At 51.5% G+C, this 19,717-nt stretch overlaps 1 protein-coding gene across 1 annotated transcript; it reads right to left on the bottom strand.

Moving 5' to 3' along the window:
- Window positions 1-496: 496 nt before the first annotated feature.
- Window positions 497-18,657, bottom strand: CYS1 (cystin 1). The gene is made up of 3 exons (XM_043469367.1): window positions 18,279-18,657; window positions 5,849-5,901; window positions 497-2,592 (listed from the first exon to the last, which is right to left on the bottom strand). Exons 1-3 carry the CDS (start codon window positions 18,597-18,599, stop codon window positions 2,487-2,489), a joined length of 480 nt encoding a protein of 159 aa, XP_043325302.1. The 5' UTR covers window positions 18,600-18,657; the 3' UTR covers window positions 497-2,486.
- Window positions 18,658-19,717: the final 1,060 nt, after the last annotated feature.

The following is a 19,717-nucleotide window of genomic DNA, read 5'->3' as shown; positions in this document are numbered from 1 at the left end:
GGAGCCTGAGCTGGGCAGGGCCCCTTTGAGAAGGCCTGTGGCTGGCAGAATGAGGGCCATGGCTCCCTCCCCAGGAGGAAGGACACGACATTTCTCAGAGCCGGGGACAGGGTGCATTTTTTAAATTCCTGCGCTTGGGAGCCTCTTAGAGGAACCCGCCACCACACAAAGCAGGAGGCACGTCTGTGGCACTGAGACTTTTCTGGACATCAAAGTGTCATTGTCACTTTCAACACAGAGACGTTTTTCTTCCTGCCTCTGTTTCAGCCACATTCCCTGTGTCCATGAGAAGATCCCACACTCAGCTCCACGGCAGAAAGCTGCAGCTCAGAGGCAACACCAAGCGACCAAGAGAAAGCCCGGAGCAGCGCGGGGCACCCAGGCGGCCCTTTCCACATGCCTAGTGCAAGAAGCACTTGCTACCAGGCTGGCACCCGATTCCCCACCACCAAGCGTGATCGGCCTGCCTCCCCTGGACACAGGGTGGCAACACCTCAAAGCTGGGACACGCCGCTTTATTGTCAAACACCATCCAGAAGACACATTTTTTTCCTGAATTGGGGGAATAAAAAAAATATGAAGACCTGAGAATGACCGCTGTGACTTCTCAGCTTTGATGAGGTGTATTCACCCCATTGGTGACATCAAATGTCATGAGGAATTCTTTTCCTTAATGCTTTTGTTTCGTGAAGGGTTTTATGAGGTTTCCATGGGAAAGTACAGGGTGTCAACTTTCTGGCTGAATTAATTCACCAAATGAATGATATAAAACTAAACATTTACATTGTTAAAGTCAAGGCCTGATCTGTCTAGTAGGGAGAAACAAAATTTTAACTTCAAAAAGAAGTATCTGTATTATTATGATAATAACAGGTTTAATCTTCATATCAAAACAAATGGTTTGGGCTTGGATGAGAAATAGCTCTGGTTTGGGGGAGGTTCTGAGCCAACCCTCTGGGGCATTTGCTGGAAGGATCCATGGTTCCATCAAAGCCTCGAAGTTTAAAATCTCCCTGCCATGAAACATCTGATCAAAGGCACCCTTGCCAAGTCACAGAGGTTTGTGGAAATGCCTGTTTGCCCATTTGGGCAGCAGGCCTGTGGCCTGGGCACGGTGCCAGGTGGCCGTTCCTCGAGCCCTGAGATGCTCTTGCAGGTGACGCTGTGGAGGAATCACCTGTACGTGGGTGGGGAACACTGGACAAGCTGAGACCCGTTCTGGCTTCAGGAGGCGAACAGGTACCCTCTACGTGCCCTTCTTTTTTTACCCACGTCCTGGCCAGCTGCTCTGGAGGGCCTGCCTCCCAGGTCTCCCCCCTCCTGGGCTCTTTATCGCCTGCTACCCTGAACTTTCAGACAGCAGCCACGCTGGGCCCACAGCAGGGGCCTCCCTTCCAGTCAGGCTGCGGGTCTCCCCCAAGGGCCCCCTGGTTCACAAGGCACTGGCTTCCTCATTTGTCCACTGGAGATGTTCTAAGGCTCTTCTGGCCTCACTGCTGTGATTTTCTTCCTTCTACCAGGTGGAAGGGCAGGTGGCCCTGAGCACGTGGGACTGGGGCTCACCCCCAGCAGGGGAGGCAGTCCCGTGCCCCCAGGGGAACAAGGAGACCAAGGACGCCTGGGATGTGTAATCCCAGATGGTCAGAGCAGGGGGGTGGGGGACACACCTCTGGGACTCACTTTCTAGAGAGGGACCCCGAGGCCCAGAGTGGGGAAGTGACTGCAGGTTAGTTCGAGGGCAAGGATCAGAACTGGGGACTCTGGCTCTGGTCCCCCCACAACACACACACTGCAGGCGCACATGCCTCTCTCTGGGGAGGGGGCTGGGCTGTGGCTCTGAGCGGCCTCCGGCACCAGGGAAGGAAGATCCAGCCAGGCAGAAGGCTTGGGCTCAGTCCCTGCCGCTCTGGGCGCAGCTGGGACCCAGCAGCCTGGGTCTCACCTGGGAACTGCTGAGACCTGCAGACTCATAGGCCGTGCCCCAGACCCATGGAATCAGAATCTGCAACATCTCCATGAGACTCATTCACAAACCTGAGGGTGACTCCCTCCAGCTCCGCAAGGCATACCTCCTAGATGTGCCCTCCAGTGGGAGACCTCCCCGGGGCGCTGTGGGACACGTGTGAGGCCCTGTAGCCTCGTGTCTGAGCCACACTCAGCTAATGAGCCTCCCTTGGAGCACGTGGCGAGTGGGCATCAGAAAGGGAAAGTGTTTCAGGATTCGAGAGACCCTTGTAGATGGCTCTCCCCGGCACTCGCACCTTCCTTCTGCCTGGGTCTGCACGGCTGATCATCTCTTGCCAGCAAGCACAATGACCAGCAGCCAGCCATGTTCAGAACTGTCTGAATGTGGATTTGAAGAGGCCAGTTGTGAAAGATCTTGGAACGTGCGCCCCCAGCCAGTTCTGGTCAGATGGGGCTGGGTCTGGGAGGAATGGCACGTTGGTTGGTTGCTGGGTGACAGTGAGGCGGCTGCTGCACCGGCCTCAGCAGCAGTACTCCCGCTCAATGCTGGCCATCAGCTCCTCCTCGGAGTAGTCATATGTGATAGCCGACTGCCTCTCGGGCTTCTTGTGGCAGCTGCCTGGGGCCCTGTGGGTGAGAAACACAGACACGGAAAGCAAGATGTTACCTTCAAACTCCACATCTCTACTGGACAGCTGCAGTTGCCGTGGATGGAATTCTGATCCATCCTCAAACTCAGACTGAAAACCTCTGCCCTGGGGACACATCCTCAATCTCTTCCATGAGCAGCTCCTGACTCATTCTTCGGTTTCATCTCCTGCTGTGTAACCCAAGGCCTTACCCTGTGAGGAAGCCAGTGACTGCAGTGCTTCAGGGTGAGGGCCTGGGGGTCGAAAGACCTGGTTTGCATCGCAGCTCCACCACTTACTAGCTTAGTGACAGTTTTCTCTAAAATGGAACTGCATTCCTAAGTTCATTCTGAGGCATAAATGAGACCATGCATGGACGGCATGTGACCCTGAATCTTGCACCCTGCAGAGCCCTCAGAAAGGTGAGCTGTGTTGAGATTCTCTATCGGCTGACTCACTCCTTGTGTCTGCACCCTCAGGGGCTCTCTCAGGAGCTGCGCCTACAGGACAGCATTCGGCGTTGGGGTCCTCTGGATCGTGACCAGGCCCCCCACCCACTGGGCAGTGTATTAAGTGACCAAGTCCTGGCTCCTCGTCCCACTGCTTGGACTCTGGTTCCCACCAGCCTCGACCCACAGCCCATGCCCTCTCTGGCTTTCTGGACTTCGCTGTGACCCCAGACTCCCCTGAGGAGGGAAGGGGCCGGCAGTCCAGACCCTGGGGAGGGCCTGTGTGGCTTCAGAGCCTGCTCCCCGAGGGCACAGCCCTGACCACACCTGCAAAACTCTCCCCTTCCAGTCACTGTGCCAGGACCTGCCTGGGAGTCACCCAGCCCTGAGCCCAGGGCCTAGGGCAGTACTCAGCACGCTCCCACCGAAGTCTATTGAGGGACTGAATGAATGAATGAAGTACTCCTGGTGAAGGACATCCTGGAATGTGCATGTGAGGGGACGGGACCTATTTGTTTCAAAATAAGAATAAATAGCTAATTCTTTCAAGGCGGAATTTAATCCTCCTAACGTCCTTGGGTTGATGAAATTCACTGAAATTCACTGCCAGTTATCTTTACAATCAGTAAAAATACGCAGCTGGGACTGAGCAGTGTGGGCACCAGGATGGGCCCGTGTCCTCAGCATCGCCATAGGCACGGGTTTCCGGGTCAGCTGAGCAGAGCTGGCCGCTGGTAGCTGGTCACTGCAGTGGGACCCGGCGCCCGGTCCCGTATGTGAGCCCACGGGGCCGAGCCCCCCTGGAGCTGGTGTGTGAGGCGCTGCCAGTGCTGTCTGCAGAACGCGTGAGGGGCAGGGGGCTGCCAGGGAGGATGGGTAGGGATGCTCCACTCTGCCGAGGGAGGCTCTGGCCTTGGCGGGAGGCTGAGTCAGTGTACAGGCTCTCACCGCTCCACCTCCAGGGCCACGATGGAGGCCCTGTGCGCACCTAGCCTCCTACTTAACAGCAGTGGCCCTGAGGCAGGAAACAGATGGGCCCCCTCCCCATGGTAAAGCAATTGAGATACATTCTCTATGTTCTGAAACTCCAAGACGAGAATAGCAGGGCAATTAAGGGGGGAGGCTGGACCTTGCACAAACCACGTATTTCTCATTCCCAAAGTCAGGAGACCTCCCCAACCATACGTGCATAGAAAAGGCTCCTTGGAGGTCAAAAGAGGAGCAATGTCAAGGGATGCTCTACCCAGACACCTTTCTGGTAGGATCCATCTTGGCTAAGAGAAACCTGTGCACATATGGGAGGATCCTGAGATATACAAAATATGGACTGTGAACCAGGCAAATCAGCATGATTGGCCAAAGGAAAATTGGAAGAAAATATCCCATAAAAGTGGAGAAAACATTGGCGATCCACTCCAGTATTCTTGCCTGGAGAGTCCTATGGACAGAGGAGTCTGGCAGGCTGCAGTCCAGGGGTCGCAAAGAGTCAGATGCAACTAAGCGACTAACACTACACTATTACTACTATTATGTGGAGAAGGAAATGGCAACCCACTCCAGTATTCTTGCCTGGAGAACCCCATGGACAGAGGAACCTAATGGGCTACAGTCCATGGGGTCCCGAAGAGTCAGACACAACTGAGCGACTAAACCACCACCACCACCATCCCATAAAAGTAATTCAAACTACTATGAGAGCACTGCTCAGGAACTCAGGGACTATCCCGCTGAGTCCGCCTGTATCTATCCACGGACTGTACTCTTTTCCCTGCTAATAAATACTTGACTTGCTTCACTACTTTTCGTCTTTGTGGATATTTTTTCCTGCAAAGCTGAAGGGCCAGGGTCCTTGTCACTGACCACTTGTCTAGTGGCCAGGAACTGGTGCTCTCAACGCCGTGACCCAGCCCATCTCTGGCTGGGAACCCAACCCCGCTCCAAGCTGTTGCAGGCCAGGCCACCCACAGCTCTTGGTTTCAGCCCTCCTTCTCCCCTAGACCCTGTTCTAAATGCCATCAGCCTGTGATCGGGGTCCTGTTCACACCTCCACACCTTGCTTGTGGCTCCGGCCATCTGGCGCGCTCCTGCCCTCCTTGGTGAAACCACTCGTCCTCCAAGCCATTGAAGCCTCAGCTCCTCCATGAGCCCTCCGGCTGCTTCTGTCCTCTCTTGGACTTCCCTTGAGCCCATCTGAAGAGACCCCACTCTTCTGGGAAAGGCTTTTGCAAATGTTTGTTAAATAAGGGAAACCAGCAAGGTTCTGGCCCCGCAACCATTTGGAATTGGTAATAAAAATAGCTGTTGAGCCAGCGTTTTCACAGCTTTTCACATCCATGGTCTTGAGCACCACCATCCCCTGCGTCCCAGGGACAAGGGCCATCACGGTGACTCCTTAGAGATGAGAAAGCAAGGGCAGATGGGCCGGGGCCCAGGTCAGCCCAGCCCAGCCTCCGGGTGCAGGGTGCTCTGGGGGCCCTGGGAATCCTCACACAGCCCAGGGCCATGCCGACACCAGAAGCCTGGAGTCCTCAGCTGACACTTTCCAGGGGGTTTAAATGTGTTTTCCTGCTAACATGTAATAGGATTACATGTGACCTGGTCCCCAGGTGACTGGGGACCCACCCGTCATCCCTCTAGGCTGGAAAGTCCTGAAGGCCAGGACGGCACCTCATTCACGGATGAGCACTGCACACAGTTTCCGAGTGAATGAGTGATGGCAGGCGCAGAGATGCAGGTGCCTGGGGGGTGGCAGGGGAGGGGAGCTGTGATTTCTTGCAGAGATGCACCTCCCTGCCCCATACTTACTCAGAGACATGGCTGCCCTCTGGGTGGTCTTCAGCTCTCTGCTTTGGGGACACCTTGAGAAGGACAAACCGAAGAGGCATCAGAAGGTTGTCGGTGCTGCAGCCTGCCTTTGCACTGGCTTCCTGCTGACAGAGAGCCACTGCGTTCAACCCACAGCTAATAAACGAGCACTGGAAAGTGGAAGGTCTCCCCTGGTGTCTAACTCCAACTGCCTGTTCTGTAGGTAGGAAGCTGAGGCTGAGGGGAGTGACCTACACAGCTCACACTAAGAGACCTTCCTCCCTGGGAGCTACCATCTAGCAAGCCCCCACTTCTCACTCTGGGAGTGGAGGTCCTGACCTCCATCCAAGCCCTTGCCTGGCAGCCTGCCCTGCTGCTCTGCTACACCTTGTCTGTCCGGAGTCAGGAGTGCACGGGCGTTGCACACGTCTGTCTGCAAATTCTACCAATGATTTATGCCTGTCCTGTCGCTAGCACCGCCCCGTCTCAATGACCACAGCTTCAGATGAAGCTGGACTGGTCCTGGTTCTTTGCACTTCCAAACATGTGTGTTGTAGTCAGCTTCTCCCCCTTGGGGGTTTTGTTGGGGTTGAATCAATATGCAAATCATTTCAGGCAGACTTGATATCTTTTTTTAAAAATTGGAGTATAATTGCTTTATAGTGTGGTGTTGGATTCTGCTGTACAATGAAGTGAATCCGCTATAAGTATACATATATCCTCTGCCTCTTGAGCCTCCCTCCCTCCCACCCCCTGTCTATGTCATCACAGAGCACCGAGCTGAGCTCCCTGTGCTATATAGCAGCTTCCCACGAGCCATCTGTTTTATACATGGCAGTGCATAGATATGGGCTTCCCTGGTGGGTCAGATGGCAAAGAATCTGCCTGCAACGCGGGAAACCTGGGTGCGATCCATGGGTTGGGAAGATCCCCTGGAGGAAGGCATGGCAGCCCACTGCAGTATTCTCTTTCCTGGGGAATCCCATGCACAGAGGAGCCTAGTGGGCTACAGTCCATGGGGTCGCAAAGAGGCGGATACGACTGAGCGACTAAGCACAGAAGCACACAGTGTGTAAATATATCAATGCCACTCTCTCAATTCACCCTGCCCTCTCCTTCCCCCTTCCCTGTGTCATAATCTCTATAATAACAAGCCTTCCAGTTCATAAACAAGGAACATCTCTCCATTTATTTAGGATTTCTTTAATGTCTTTTAAGAAATCTTAATCATTTTCCCTGGAGAAGTCATAGACACCTCTTTTTAAACCAATTTCTAGATACTTAGATAATATCTTTTTTCAAATAAAATTTTATCTTCTACCTGCTTGTTTGTGCAGAGATACGATTGAAACACATACATTTCATGTTTAGCAGTTTTACTAAGCTCTCTTAATTAGCCCTAATAATTTATTTGTAGATTCTTTTGGACTTAATTTCTTCCCATTCACGTTATGTGGGAATTATGGCCATTCAGTTTTTTTCCTTTCTGATCCTTACATATTTTGCCCCTAGCCTTCCTGCACTGGCTAGGACATCCAGTACTACCTTGAAAACAAGTCATGATAATAGGCATCTCTGCCTTGTTCCTGTAGTGAAAGGGAAAGATTTAATTATTTCAAATATAGTATTAGTTTTGCTGTGGCTTTTCCTCAAGCTGTCTTTCATCAGATCCCAGTCTCTCTGTGCTGGTCATTTCTTCAGCTCTGTCTTCCAGGGCACTGATCTTCTCTAAATCTCTAATTTCCTGTTCACCCAAACCATCAGAATCTTTAATTTTGTTTATTGTATCTTTTATTTCTACAAGCTCTATTTGGTTGTTTTTCAAATATGCTAGGTCACTTTCAATAGGTCCTTCTTCACAAATCATGCATGTGTGCTCAGTCGTTTCAATCGTGTCTGACTCTTTTGCAACCCCATGGACTGCAGCCTGCCAGGTTCCTCTATCCATGGTATTCTCCAGGCAAGAATACTGGAGTGGGTTGTCATGCCCTCCTCAGGGGATCGTCCCATCCCAGGGATGGCACCTGTGTCTCCTGCATCCCCTGCAGTGCAGGTGGATTGTTTAACATTGTTATTTTTGTTCAGTTGTGTCCGACTCTTTTTGATGCTATGGACCGCAGCTTGCCAGGCTTCTCTGTCCATCACCATCTCCCCGAGTTTGCTCAAAATCATGTCCATTGAGTTGGTGATGCCATTCAACCATCTCATCCTCTGTCGTCCCCTTCTCCTCCCACCTTCAATCTTTCCCAACATGAGGGTTTTTTGCAATGAGTCAGTTCTTCGCATCAGGTGGCCAAAGTACTGGAGCTTCAGCTTCAGCATCAGTCCTTCCAATGAATATTCAGGGTTGATTTCCTGTAGGATTTACTGGTTTGGTCTCCCTGCAGTCTGAGGGACTCTCAAGAGTCTTCTCCAGCACCACAGTTTGAAAACATCAATGTTTTGGCACTCAGCCTTCATTATGGTCCAACTCTCACATCCGTACACAACTACTGGAAAAACCATAGCTTGATTTTACAGACCTTTGTTGGCCAATAATCTTTGGTAATCCAAATAAATAACTGAGGCCCTCACAAGTCTATTTTTGTTGTTTTTGTTTCTTCTGATTTTCACTTGGCTCTCTGAAAGTGTTAGTTGCTCAGTCATGGCTGACTCTTTGCAACCCCACGGACTGTAGCCTGCCAGACTCCTTTGTCCATGGAATTCTCCGGCAAAGAACACTGGAGTGGGTTGTCATTCCCTTCTCCAGGGGATCTTCCTGACCCAGGGATCGAGCCTGGGTCTCCCACATTGCAGGCAGATTCTTTACCGTCTGAGCCACCAGGAACAACTCTCTGGGTGGTTGATTATTTTTTCTTGTCTGATGCTCATTATCCTTGAAAATCCTTTGTGGGTGTTCTCTGAGGCCTGACAGGAAGATACCTTCCTCCAGGGAGGACTTACACTTGCTCTGTTCAGGCACTAGGGGGCACTCTCAATCTGGGCCCACTTGAAATTAAATCCAGCAAGCTGGAGAAGGCGAGGGTGGGATGATTTGAGAGAATAGCATTGAAACATGTATATTATCATATGTGAAATAGATCACCAGTCCAGGTTCGAAGCATGAGACAGGGTGCTCAGGGCTGGTGCACTGGGATGACCCTGAGGGATGGGATGGGGAGGGAGGTGGGAGTGGGGTTCAGGATAGGAAACACACGTACACCCATGGCTGATTCATATGAATGTATGGCAAAAACCACCACAATATTGTGAACTAATTAGCCTCCAATTAAAACAAATAAATTTTAAAAAAAGACTGCAGGGAGAAATATCAGTAACCTCAGATGTGCAGATGACACCACCCTTGTGGCAGAAAATGAAGAACTAAAGAGCCTCTTGATGAAAGTGAAAGAGGAGAGTGAAAAAGTTGGCTTAAAACTCAACATTAAGAAAACTAAGATCATGGCATCTGGTCTCATCACTTCATGGCAAGTAGATTGGGAAACAGTGGAAACAGTGACAGACTATCTTTTTGGGCTCCAAAATTACTGCAGATGGTGACTGCAGCCATGAAATTAAAAGATGCTTGCTCCTTGGAAGAAAAGTTATGTCCAACCTAGACAGCATATTACAAAGCAGAGACGTTACTTTGCCAACAAAGGTCTGTCTAGTCAAAGCTATGGTTTTTCCAGTAGTTATGGATGGATGTGAGATTTGGACTATAAAGAAAGCTGAGTGCCGAAGAATTGACGCTTCTGAACTGTGGTGTTGGAGAAGACTCTTGAGAGTCCCTTGGACTGCAAGGAGATCCAACCAGCCCATCCTAAAGGAAATCAGTTCTGAATATTCATTGGAAGGACTGATGCTTAAGCTGAAGCTCCAGTACTTTGGCCACCTGATGCAAAGAACTGACTCATTTGAAAAGATCCTGATGCTGGGAAAGATTGAGGTCAGGAGGAGAAGGGGATGACAGAGGATGAGATGGTTGGATGGCATCACCGACTCAATGGACATGAGTTTGAGTAGACTCTAGGAGTTGGTGATGGACAGGGAGGCCTGGTGTACTGCAGTCCATGGGATCTCAAAGAGTCAAACACGACTGAGCAACTGAACTGCACTGGACAGATTCAGGTATTTGGACCAGCCAGGTGATGGGAATTGGGGCTGCAGACCTAAGGGACAGCTAGATTGTGGCTTTTGTACCCTCCTGCACTGTTCTGTGCTGTGACACTTGCCTTGTAGTCCCGTGAGGGTCCTGAACGTACGAGCGAAGGATCTACTCTTAGTCTCTATTGTCATTGGGCCCTAAACTCTGTCCCCTTTACTGTTGGACACTGTCAGCCCCAAAGCCCACGTTCACCTGAGGCAAGCACAGCCCAATGGGTCTGTCACCTGCCTCTCTGGATTCTGCCTTCCTTAGATCTGGGCTGGTAATTCCTCACTGTCTCATGAGCCACTTTATGCTTCAAAGACATTCTTACCACATTAATTATACCCAGAATATTAAACTGTCTTCAGCAGAGGGGCTTGTCTGAATAAGCTTCTTCACCGTGTTCCCCAGTATAAGGCACTCGGCACTATGGAATCCAGCCTTTGACCCGTGAAGCTGAGCAAGGCCACGGCCCATCCAGACATCAGCCTGCTTTGTGCAACAGATCCCCGTTGCCACAAGCAGCATCCTTAATACAGACTGTGGCTGTCAAGAACCCAGTCTTCCAGGAGCCCATAGCGCATGGGGCGAGTCTCATAAAGATGCAATGTGATGCCACGTGATGAATTCTATAGCCAAGTTATAAGGTGCTGGGAGGTGCTGGGAAAGCCTACACTCTGCAACAGGAGGGAAAACCAACTTTGAATGGGAAAAACTCTTCCGAGAAGAGTGGCAAGAATAACATTTTAGCTGGAGTTTTGAAAGATTAGGAGTTTACCAGATGGAAAGGAAGGGAAGGGTACCCTGGATGAGGAACAGCATATGCAAATACGTGGAGTCATCAAAGGCCGTGAATAAGTCTTCATTCATTAACTCCCTGCTGGGCGCAGGTTCTATTGCCCATACAGGATATGATATCCTTGCCCAGAGCAGCCCACAGCTGGGCAGGAAAAACTAACATGAGGATACAACTAGAGAAAAACCCAGCGCCATTATCATTAACATCAGTTAATCCTCCTCAACAAGAATATCATTTCTCCTAAAGTTTACAGATCTCTAAGCAGGGCACACAATACACATAAAATAGTTCCTGAATCGGATTGAATGTCACTTTGATGGGTAGTCATAATCCTGGGTTTGTCTCTATAGCAGTTGGCATAAGAGTAAAAATAGCACAATGCAGAAAAGGGTTCAAGGCCCAGTTTTGCCATTTAATCATGATGTGCCTTTGGGTGGACTGTGAGGCTCTGTGAGCCTCAGTTTACTCATCTGTGTAACAGGTACATAGCCTTGAGGGCCACAGAGAGAAGGCAGATTGTCTGTCTCATCCTTAGTATAATACCTGCAAACACCATGACAAACATCTGACCCCGTACCCAGCCCAGAGTAGCCTCTGACCCAGCCCAGCGAGAAGAGAACCTGAAGGCATGAGAGGAGGAGAGCCCAGGGGAGATCTTGTGTTCGAGGCCTGAGAGGTTCAGGACAGCACTTTCTTCCCTGAGAAACTAGTGTTTCTTGGGAACTGTTACCCAAGGTGGTGAACAGAAGCGAGCTGACCCTGGGTATATCCGGCCACACAGGCCCCGTGGCGTGGTCCATGGTGGTCAACCCGCTACTGCAGGGGTCCCATGCCCTGGCTAGAAGAGCCTGCCCTGCCCGCCTGGTCTTCTTTCCACGTGGAGTCGGGCTACCCAGCAAAGGTGCAAAGACTCGATCCAGGGACACCTGAGGGGCCGCGGGATCTGCTGGACGCTGGAGACCTGCCAGGGGGAGTCAGTGTTCCCCAAAGATTCCTTTGAAAATTCACTGTGCCTCTGGGGAGTGCAAAGATGAAGAGCAGATGTTTCCCACATCAGCAAGGAATTCACAGTGGGAAGAGGGGGTGATGAACACGAGAGCAAGCAGAGGAAATCACTTGCATGCACACACACTTGTACACACACACTTGCACACACACACACTTGCGCACACACACACTTGCACACACACACACATGCTCACCTCCTCTGCCTCCTGAAACAGACCATTTCAGCTCAGGCAGCTCAGACTGTCTGAAAATTCTTTTAAATTTATTTTTAATAAAAAATTAATTGTGGTGCAATACACAGAACCTAAAATGTACCATCTTAACCATTTTTAAATGTACGTTTCAGTACTAGGTGCATTTACATTGTTTTACAACCAACCTCCCAAATTTTTCATCTTGCAAAACTGAAACCTGTCCCCACTAAACAACTCTCACCCCCCAACCCCCAGCAATCACCATCCTGCTTTCTGTCCTACAAGTATGACTCCTCTGGACACCCGACCTGAGTGGAAACATGCAATATTTGTCATCTGGTGACTGGCTCACTTCACTTAGCATAATGTCCTCAAGGTTCATCCATGTTGTAGCCTATGCCAGGACTTACTTCCTTTTTAGGGTGGAGTAATATTCCCCTGTACGCATATACCATGTTTTGTTTATCCATTCATCCATCAAGGGACACTTGGGTGGCTTCTACTTTTTGGTTATTGTGAATAATGCTCTTATGAATATGAAGCCTCTTTGAGATCCTACCTTCAGTTCTCTCAGGCATATAAGAAAGCTCTCTTTTACTGACACCAATCTGCCTCCCTGCAGTTTTCAGTCTCTGAGCTTAGTTATAGTCTCAGGGACAACACAGAAGAAAAGTAATGCTTTTTACCCAACCATTCTTCAGCGATCTTTTTCATGAAGTCATCCAGTAGGGACCCTAGTTCTTTCCTGACCATTTCTGCTGGAACCAGCTTTTGTCATCACCAGATGGAGCTTTCCGTTTCATCACCAGATTTTGTAAGGGTTGTTCAGATATAGTTTCTGCCCTCAGGAGGACAGCTGAGGGACTTCCCTGGTGGTTCAGTGGTTAGAGCTCCACACGTTCACTGATGAGGGCCTGGGTTCAATCCCTGGTTGGGCAACTAAGATCCCATAAGCTACTAGTGCAGCAAAAAAAAAAAAAAAAGGCAACTGAGTGAAAGACTGCTCAGATTGGAATCAAACATTTGCATCATCAGCCTGTTTCCACTTCTCTGAGCTGTTCTACTCAATACTAAGGAGGATATGCTGCTGGCCAACCAAGATGGCAATGACGTATGAGGTCTATTGTGTACGAGGACTGGACACCCTGAAGCTGCACTCAAACGGAAGACCATACTCTTTCTTTTATAACTTTCCTGACAGTTCACCTCTGTTCTTTCACTTTTTCACCTGTGTTTCTTTCTGTGCTTGTGGTTTGCATGTGTGGTTCTTTCTCTTGTTAATGTGTCTGTAACTTGACTCAGATGCAAAACGCGTTACACACCCTCCCAGCTTGACCCACCCTGGATCTCCCAGAAGATGCAGCTGGTGGAAGCTTCGCAGGAGCTTGGATGAAGAGCAAAGACACAGCAGCCCCTGGTGGCTGCTCCAGGCCGAGTGCAGAAGCAAGCTGCCGCCTCCAGCCAGCTGCCTGCCTGCCTGCCTCTCCTGGTCGGTAGGACAGACTTCTGTCCCACCCCAGGGAGGCTGTGGCACCTGGGCTGGGGCCACGGGAACCGGACTGAGTTCAGTGTGAGTGTGGGATGTGTCATCACTCCAGGTCTTGGGGAGGCTGAACCACACCACACCACAGCAGAATGAGAAGCAGGAAGCATATGTGGAAGAAATGAATAAGATGATTTCTTAAAGCCTCCCCTGACTCTTACAACTAGGGGTTTTGGAAAAAAAGTGAAGTATCTGTAGAAAATCCAGTGCATATTTTATTTAACAATATGTGGAAATTCCATGGACAGAGGAGCCTTGTAGGCTACAGTCCATGGGGTTGCAAAGAGTGCGACACCATTGAGTGACTAAACCACTACCTTTATATCCTGCTTCTCTTGTTCTTAACTCTTAGGTTTTAACAGTTTTATACGCATATATGTACACATATCAATAATATATATAATTAACATGGGACAAGCTGTAGACATTTAAATAATACAATTTGATAGGTTTTGACATGCGTATGGGACATGGCAACCCACTCCAGTATTCTTGCCTGGAAAATTCCATGGACAGAGGAGCTTTGTGGGCTATAGTCCATGGGGCTACGAAGAGTCAGATACAACTAAGGGAATGAGCACACACACACTATGTTCTTACTGACATAAAAGATATGTACAAACGGGACAGAGAAAACTGGAAGGAACTACATCAAAATATTATCAGTAATATCTGCAGAGTCTATTCTGAAATCTTTATCTCCTTTATATATTTTATATATATATATATATATATATATATATATATATATATATAGTTTTCTCACTTTTCTACAATGAGCAAACATTCTTTTACAATTGTAAAGTGAAGCTAATTATAGGGCTCACCTCTTTATTGAAATCCTTTCATAAGTAAGGTCATTAAAATTTTTGTTTTCTTTTATTGGAGAGAACAGCCAAGAACAAAATTTTTCTCACACACATGTATATTACCTATTCTAACTTCAAAAACAAACACTTACAAGTAAGCATAACCTTTGCTGGGCTGGACTCATATTCAGTGACTGGGACACATTTTATGCAGTCAGGGAAATGGGGGAAGGCTCCTAGACCCAGGGAATGGAGACTTATTTCAGAGAAAAACTGAGCCCCAGAGGAGTTGGGGAACAAGTGATAATCCCTCCTGATGGCAAATTGGCTCAGTCAAAACTCTAATTGAACTTCCCTGGTGGTTCAGTGGTTAAGTACTGTGCTTTCATTGCAGGGGGCCCGGGTTCCATCCTTGGTTTGGGAACTAGATCTTATGTGCCGCAACTAAGAGTTCACATGCTGCAACTAAAGATCCTGAGTGCTGGAAAAAAATTCTAATATACAATTAGGGCTCTGCAGAGAGTGTGTTCAGAAAGACTCGGACTCGCTCTTTCCAGCTACATGGCCTTGGCCAAGTTAACTGCCTCTCTGGGGCTTCTCCCCTCTCCTATGACATGAAGTTAGGGGAAAGTGACAGCAATTCGGCAAGGACCTATTCTGACAAGGATTAAGTAAAACACTGGATGTTAGGAGCAGGCTCTCTGAATAGCCCCAGTAAATAGTGGCTGTATTACAATATATGAACAGTTTCTGAGCAACTATAAGTGAATCGCAGAACCCTCTGTTTAGCAGAAATCAAAACTGGTACAGGACAGGGACCAGACCTCATTCTGGGTCTTTTTTCTCTTTGTTCTTCTGCCTCTGCCCCTGGATGACCAGCAATATGCTTACATGCACAGGCTCATGAAAACGCTCAAAGAAAAGGACACTGGTGACAGATGTATTAAGTAAATAATTGGGAGTCTCACAACTTTTAGTAAAAATGGTATGACCCCTAAGCACATAAACATCTGAATGAACAAGGAGGCTGCAAAAAATGATATTCAGGGCATATTATGAGCGCAAGGTGGAGAACCTTTATCAGACAAAATAAAGGTTCTGATGAGATTGCTTGAGGAACACTCGGGATTACTGAATGTTTAAAAAAAAAGTCATCTGGTAAAGAAAAATGGGCCAGGCATTAGAGTCGCTGTAAGTAGAGCATCGGAAGTGCTAGACACCTGGAAAACGAAAAAGGCATGGAACATTCCAGGTTGTCTGTTGATGGAGCCCGGCAGACTTGCTACAAACTCTGCTCCCTCCACTTACTGGCAGTGTGGTTTTGGGAGCATGATGATTCTCTGGGACTGAAATGGCTTTGTTTATAAAACAGAGAAAGCATTATTTACCTATTTATTAATAACTCAGACTCTTAGAAAATGTGCAGTTGCCAGAGACCCAATTAAAGGGCATAAACTAGAAAGCAGAAAGGCTAAGGCTCCACACCTGGCCATATATGCATGTGTGCATGCTAAGTCACTTCATTTGTGTCCAACTCTTTGCAACCCCATGGACTGCAGCCCACCACGCTCCTCTGTCCATGGGACTCTCCAGGTGAGAATACTGCAGTGGGTTGCCATTTCCTTCTCCAGGGTATCTTTCTGACCCGGGGATCAAACCTGAGTCTCTTATGTCTCCTGCAATGGCAGGAGGGTTCTTGACCACTAACGCCACCTGGGAAGCCCCTACACTTGGCCATACAGGTAGTTAACTTTCTACCTGAGACCTCTAGAGCCAGGACATGAAGAACCTTCAGCCTTTTTACTCAGTCTCCCCAGAACTGAAAAGAATGGATAGGACTCGGGAGCATCCATTCAGCTATAGTAATCTAGGACTCCTGGATTTATTCAAGAAATATCTATGGCACAGAAGATACATACTATCCACACACAAAAGAGCAACATGGCTGGGGACTTCACCTCCTAATGTCTCTTGACTCCATCTCCCCTTCAGCCCTCTAACTGCCCTGCTTCACTCAGGACCTGCTCCTGTGGACTGCTGCAGCAGTCCCATTAGCCATCTTGCCCTTTGTCTTACTAGGCCCAGTTTGTCCTCCCCATGGCTGTTGGCCTAACCTTCTTAAGACACAAAATACCACTCTTAGCCCTTCAAAATACCCAAGGTTTTTATGATCAAGTCCAAACTCCTCAGCCCAGAACACTTCTAGCATGACATGTCTATAGCCTGGCATTCATCCTTCCCACCCTCTTCAACTCCACTGTTAGCACCCACACCCTGGGTACCATGTGACCCGACCACCATTGCCCTTGTACTCAGGATTCTCTTTGCCCAAATGCTCTTCTTGTTTGCGCAGCTAGTGCCATAGATCCTTCCAGATCCAGGTCAAGCCCTGTCCTGCTGGGATGCTGATGTGACTTTTCCAGGGGACTCTCTAGACGGACTGCCCACGGGTGTTCCACTCTGTTTGTGGATCTTTCTCGCCCATTACACTGTGAACTTCTTTAGGGCAAAGACTGTGTGCCATCTGTGTTCATCTCTAGCACCCAGAGTGATGCCTGGCACACAGCAGATGCTCAAAGAATACCTGAGAAGTGACTGAAAGGGTGAATAAGGCAGCCCCAGCACCCTAGGAGTTGTTACAGTACTCAGCCAATGAGGGTGGGACAGGGGGTGGGATGGGAAACTCTCTTTCTGTTTTCATTTTCACTTCTGAAACTTCCAAAGTACTTGAAAATTGAACACAAAGATTGCTTCCATGCCACCTCAGAATTTCCCCCAAATTTCTCAACCGTTTATCCCTTTTGAGGGTTATATAACGGAACGCTGATGTAATCCTAAAGGAATCTTGTTATATAATTCGGTCCCTCTTGCTGCAGCTCACTTTGGGAGGGTAGCAGGGCTTGGGCAGGAGGGGATCAGGGGAGGAAGACCCTGCACCGTCCAGGTTGGCTCGGTCCTTTCCACCTCTCCCCACCTCCACCTCGGGGAGGAGCTTCCCACTTTCTCCTGCTTGGTGGCTGCCCCCAAGATACTTCCCTCCCATCCCCAACAGTCTTAAGCAGAGCCTGTGGGACTCCAGGGCAGGGGGCCGTCTTGTACATCCTCCTCAAGCCCGAGCGCTGATGCTATACCGGTGTCCTTCATTCAGTTCTGCGGGAGTGGTGACTATTGCCAAAAGAGAGTGCTCATTTGTATTGTCTTTTTTCTAGAACAGCAGGGATGTTATTACAAGTGTTCTGGAAGAAAGAAGAGGGAAGCCAAAAAGAAATTGCACAGCATCTTAAAATAGCCAGCAGGGTGCGAGGTGCTTGACAACTTGCAAAGTGGCAAAGATCCTGATGTGCCTGTCGGGTGCGGTGCGGGGTTTTGCTACCACTGTTTGGCTCCTGGTCCCACTTCCTAGGATCCTTCTCTGACAGTGCCCTGGAGGCTGGCTGAGGAGGGAGGTACTGAAGAGACAAGCAGCCCCCTGGCCAGCTCCTACCTAGGCTGGAAGGAGCCACAGTTTAAAAAACAAAAACTACAACAACAACAACAAAAGGTGACCTCTGGCCAGAAGAAAGCCCAGGAGATGCTTTTCTGCTAAGAGATGTCTGGGTCCCTGTCCTGCTGCCTGTCAACCCCCAAGGTGGAGGCAGTTAAACCAGCACCCAGAGGAGGCAGAGAGACTCAGAGGGGATGTTTGGGAAGGAGAGGCCGTGCGATCAGCAAGAGACCCCGGTGGGATTCGGGGACGGCCAGACGGTGGGTGACACAGGGCAGCGGGGACAGGGCACCGCGCAAGCCCAGGGAGTCTGGCAGGGACCGGGGGCGGTGGGAGTAAGGGGGGCGAGTAGGGAGCGCAAGGCGGGACGGCGCCAGGGGCTGGGGGACAGAGCGCGGGGTGCGGGCCGGCGGGGAGGACACCCCCCCCCGGGCGGGAACGGGCGCCGCGGCCCCCACACTCACCGGGCTCCCGGCGCCGGCTGCGGGTTTGGGCAGCGCCGGGCCCCGCGGGGCCAGCTCCGCGGGGCCCCAGCCCGCCGACTCGGCCAACAGCTGGTCCAGCAGACGCAGGGTCTCGTCCCCGCCGTCGGGGGGCGCCGCGGGGCCGGGATCGGTCCCGGCCGCCGCCTCCGGGGCCTCCTCCCCGGCCGCTGCCACCGCCGGCGCAGAAACCGGCGGCCCCGTCCCGCCCTCCGGGGCTGCCCCGCCGGGCCCCGCCGGCCGGCTGTCGGGGCTGCGCAGACGCCGCAGGGCGCGGCCGCTCCGGCTGCTGCCGCTGCCCATGGCGCGCGGGCGGAGCGGACCGGCGGCGGGGCGGGAGGAGGCCCGGGGGCGCGCCGCCCGGCCGGGGGCGGGGGGGAGGAGATCCCGGGCCCGGGACGCGATTGGGAGCGGGACGGCCGGGGGAGAGGGGAGGGGGCGCGCCGGGCCGAGAGTGGGGGATGGAGGTGATCCCGGTTCCGGGACGCGATTGGGGGAGGGGATGCGAGCCGGACCGGGGGCGGGGAGGTGCGGGGGGCGCGCCGGGCCGGGGCTCCGGGGGTGGAGGTGATCCCGGGTCTGGGACGCGGTTGGGGGCGGGGATGCGAGCCAGGCCTGGGGCGGGGCGAAGCCGCCGGTGCGGGGAGAGCGGGGCCTGGTGTCGCGGCGGGGCAACCAGAGCCCGGGACCGGGGGGAACGTGCGAGTGGGCGCGACTGGGGCAGGGGTGCTGAGCCGGGCCGGGGGCGGGAGGAGGGGCCGAGCTGGGGACGAGATCCCGCGGCGAAGAGGCGGCCGGGGGCGGCTGAGAGCGGGATGCTGGCCTGGGCCTGGTGGTGGGGGCCGAGACCCGGGGTGGTGTGCACTCTGGGGGAGCCGGCGGCCGGGGGCTGGGAGCGAGGGCCGGGTCTGGGGGCACTGGCTGGGGGACGAGGACACTGGTGCGCGGCGTCCTCTCCTCCTCCGACTCCTTCCTCCTCGCCCCTCCCCACCTTGGGTCCTCCGCTTCCTTGCGGGGGCCTGCCCTCCAGTCCCTGGCTCCTGGGGACTAGGGACCCTCCTAGTCCCCGCAACCAGTTAAGAACTGATCACCCTGGGGCTCCTACCGGCGCTCCGGCTAACTCGGCCGCCTTTTTCGTTCCTTTTTGGAAAGCACTGCAGAGGCCAACCCGGCCTGCCTGCGGTGGTGATGCGCGCGGAGGTGACTCCACGCTCCGGCCCAGCTCCAGTGTGGAGCGCATGGGGACGTCACCTCTCCCAGCCTCCTGTTCCTCAAAGGTTGAGTTGAGGGGTGGGGGGCGGACGGTAAAGATGCCTCTGAGGATGGGGTAAGACGACACAGGTGCAGGGCCTCACACCCTTCCATTTCTGCCCTTCTCCCTCGCGCGCACGGACAGACCTAAGACAGGACAGGAGGGAAGG

The sequence above is a fragment of the Cervus canadensis genome, chromosome 5, assembly GCF_019320065.1.
Source record: "Cervus canadensis isolate Bull #8, Minnesota chromosome 5, ASM1932006v1, whole genome shotgun sequence".
Lineage (NCBI taxonomy): Eukaryota > Metazoa > Chordata > Mammalia > Artiodactyla > Cervidae > Cervus > Cervus canadensis.
Note: the sequence above shows the minus strand (reverse complement) of the source record. Positions and strands in the feature narration are given on the sequence as shown.

Bases quoted from the DNA above. Each gene is read 5' to 3' on its own strand.
- CYS1 (XM_043469367.1), bottom strand. From the start codon at position 18,599: ATGGGCAGCGGCAGCAGCCGGAGCGGCCGCGCCCTGCGGCGTCTGCGC. The intron at 5,902-18,278 runs GTGAGTGTGGGG...GTCCTTCTCAAG, and splicing joins CAGCCGGCGCCGGGAGCCCG to GTGTCCCCAAAGCAGAGAGC. The intron at 2,593-5,848 runs GTAAGTATGGGG...TCTCACCCACAG, and splicing joins GAGGGCAGCCATGTCTCTGA to GGCCCCAGGCAGCTGCCACA.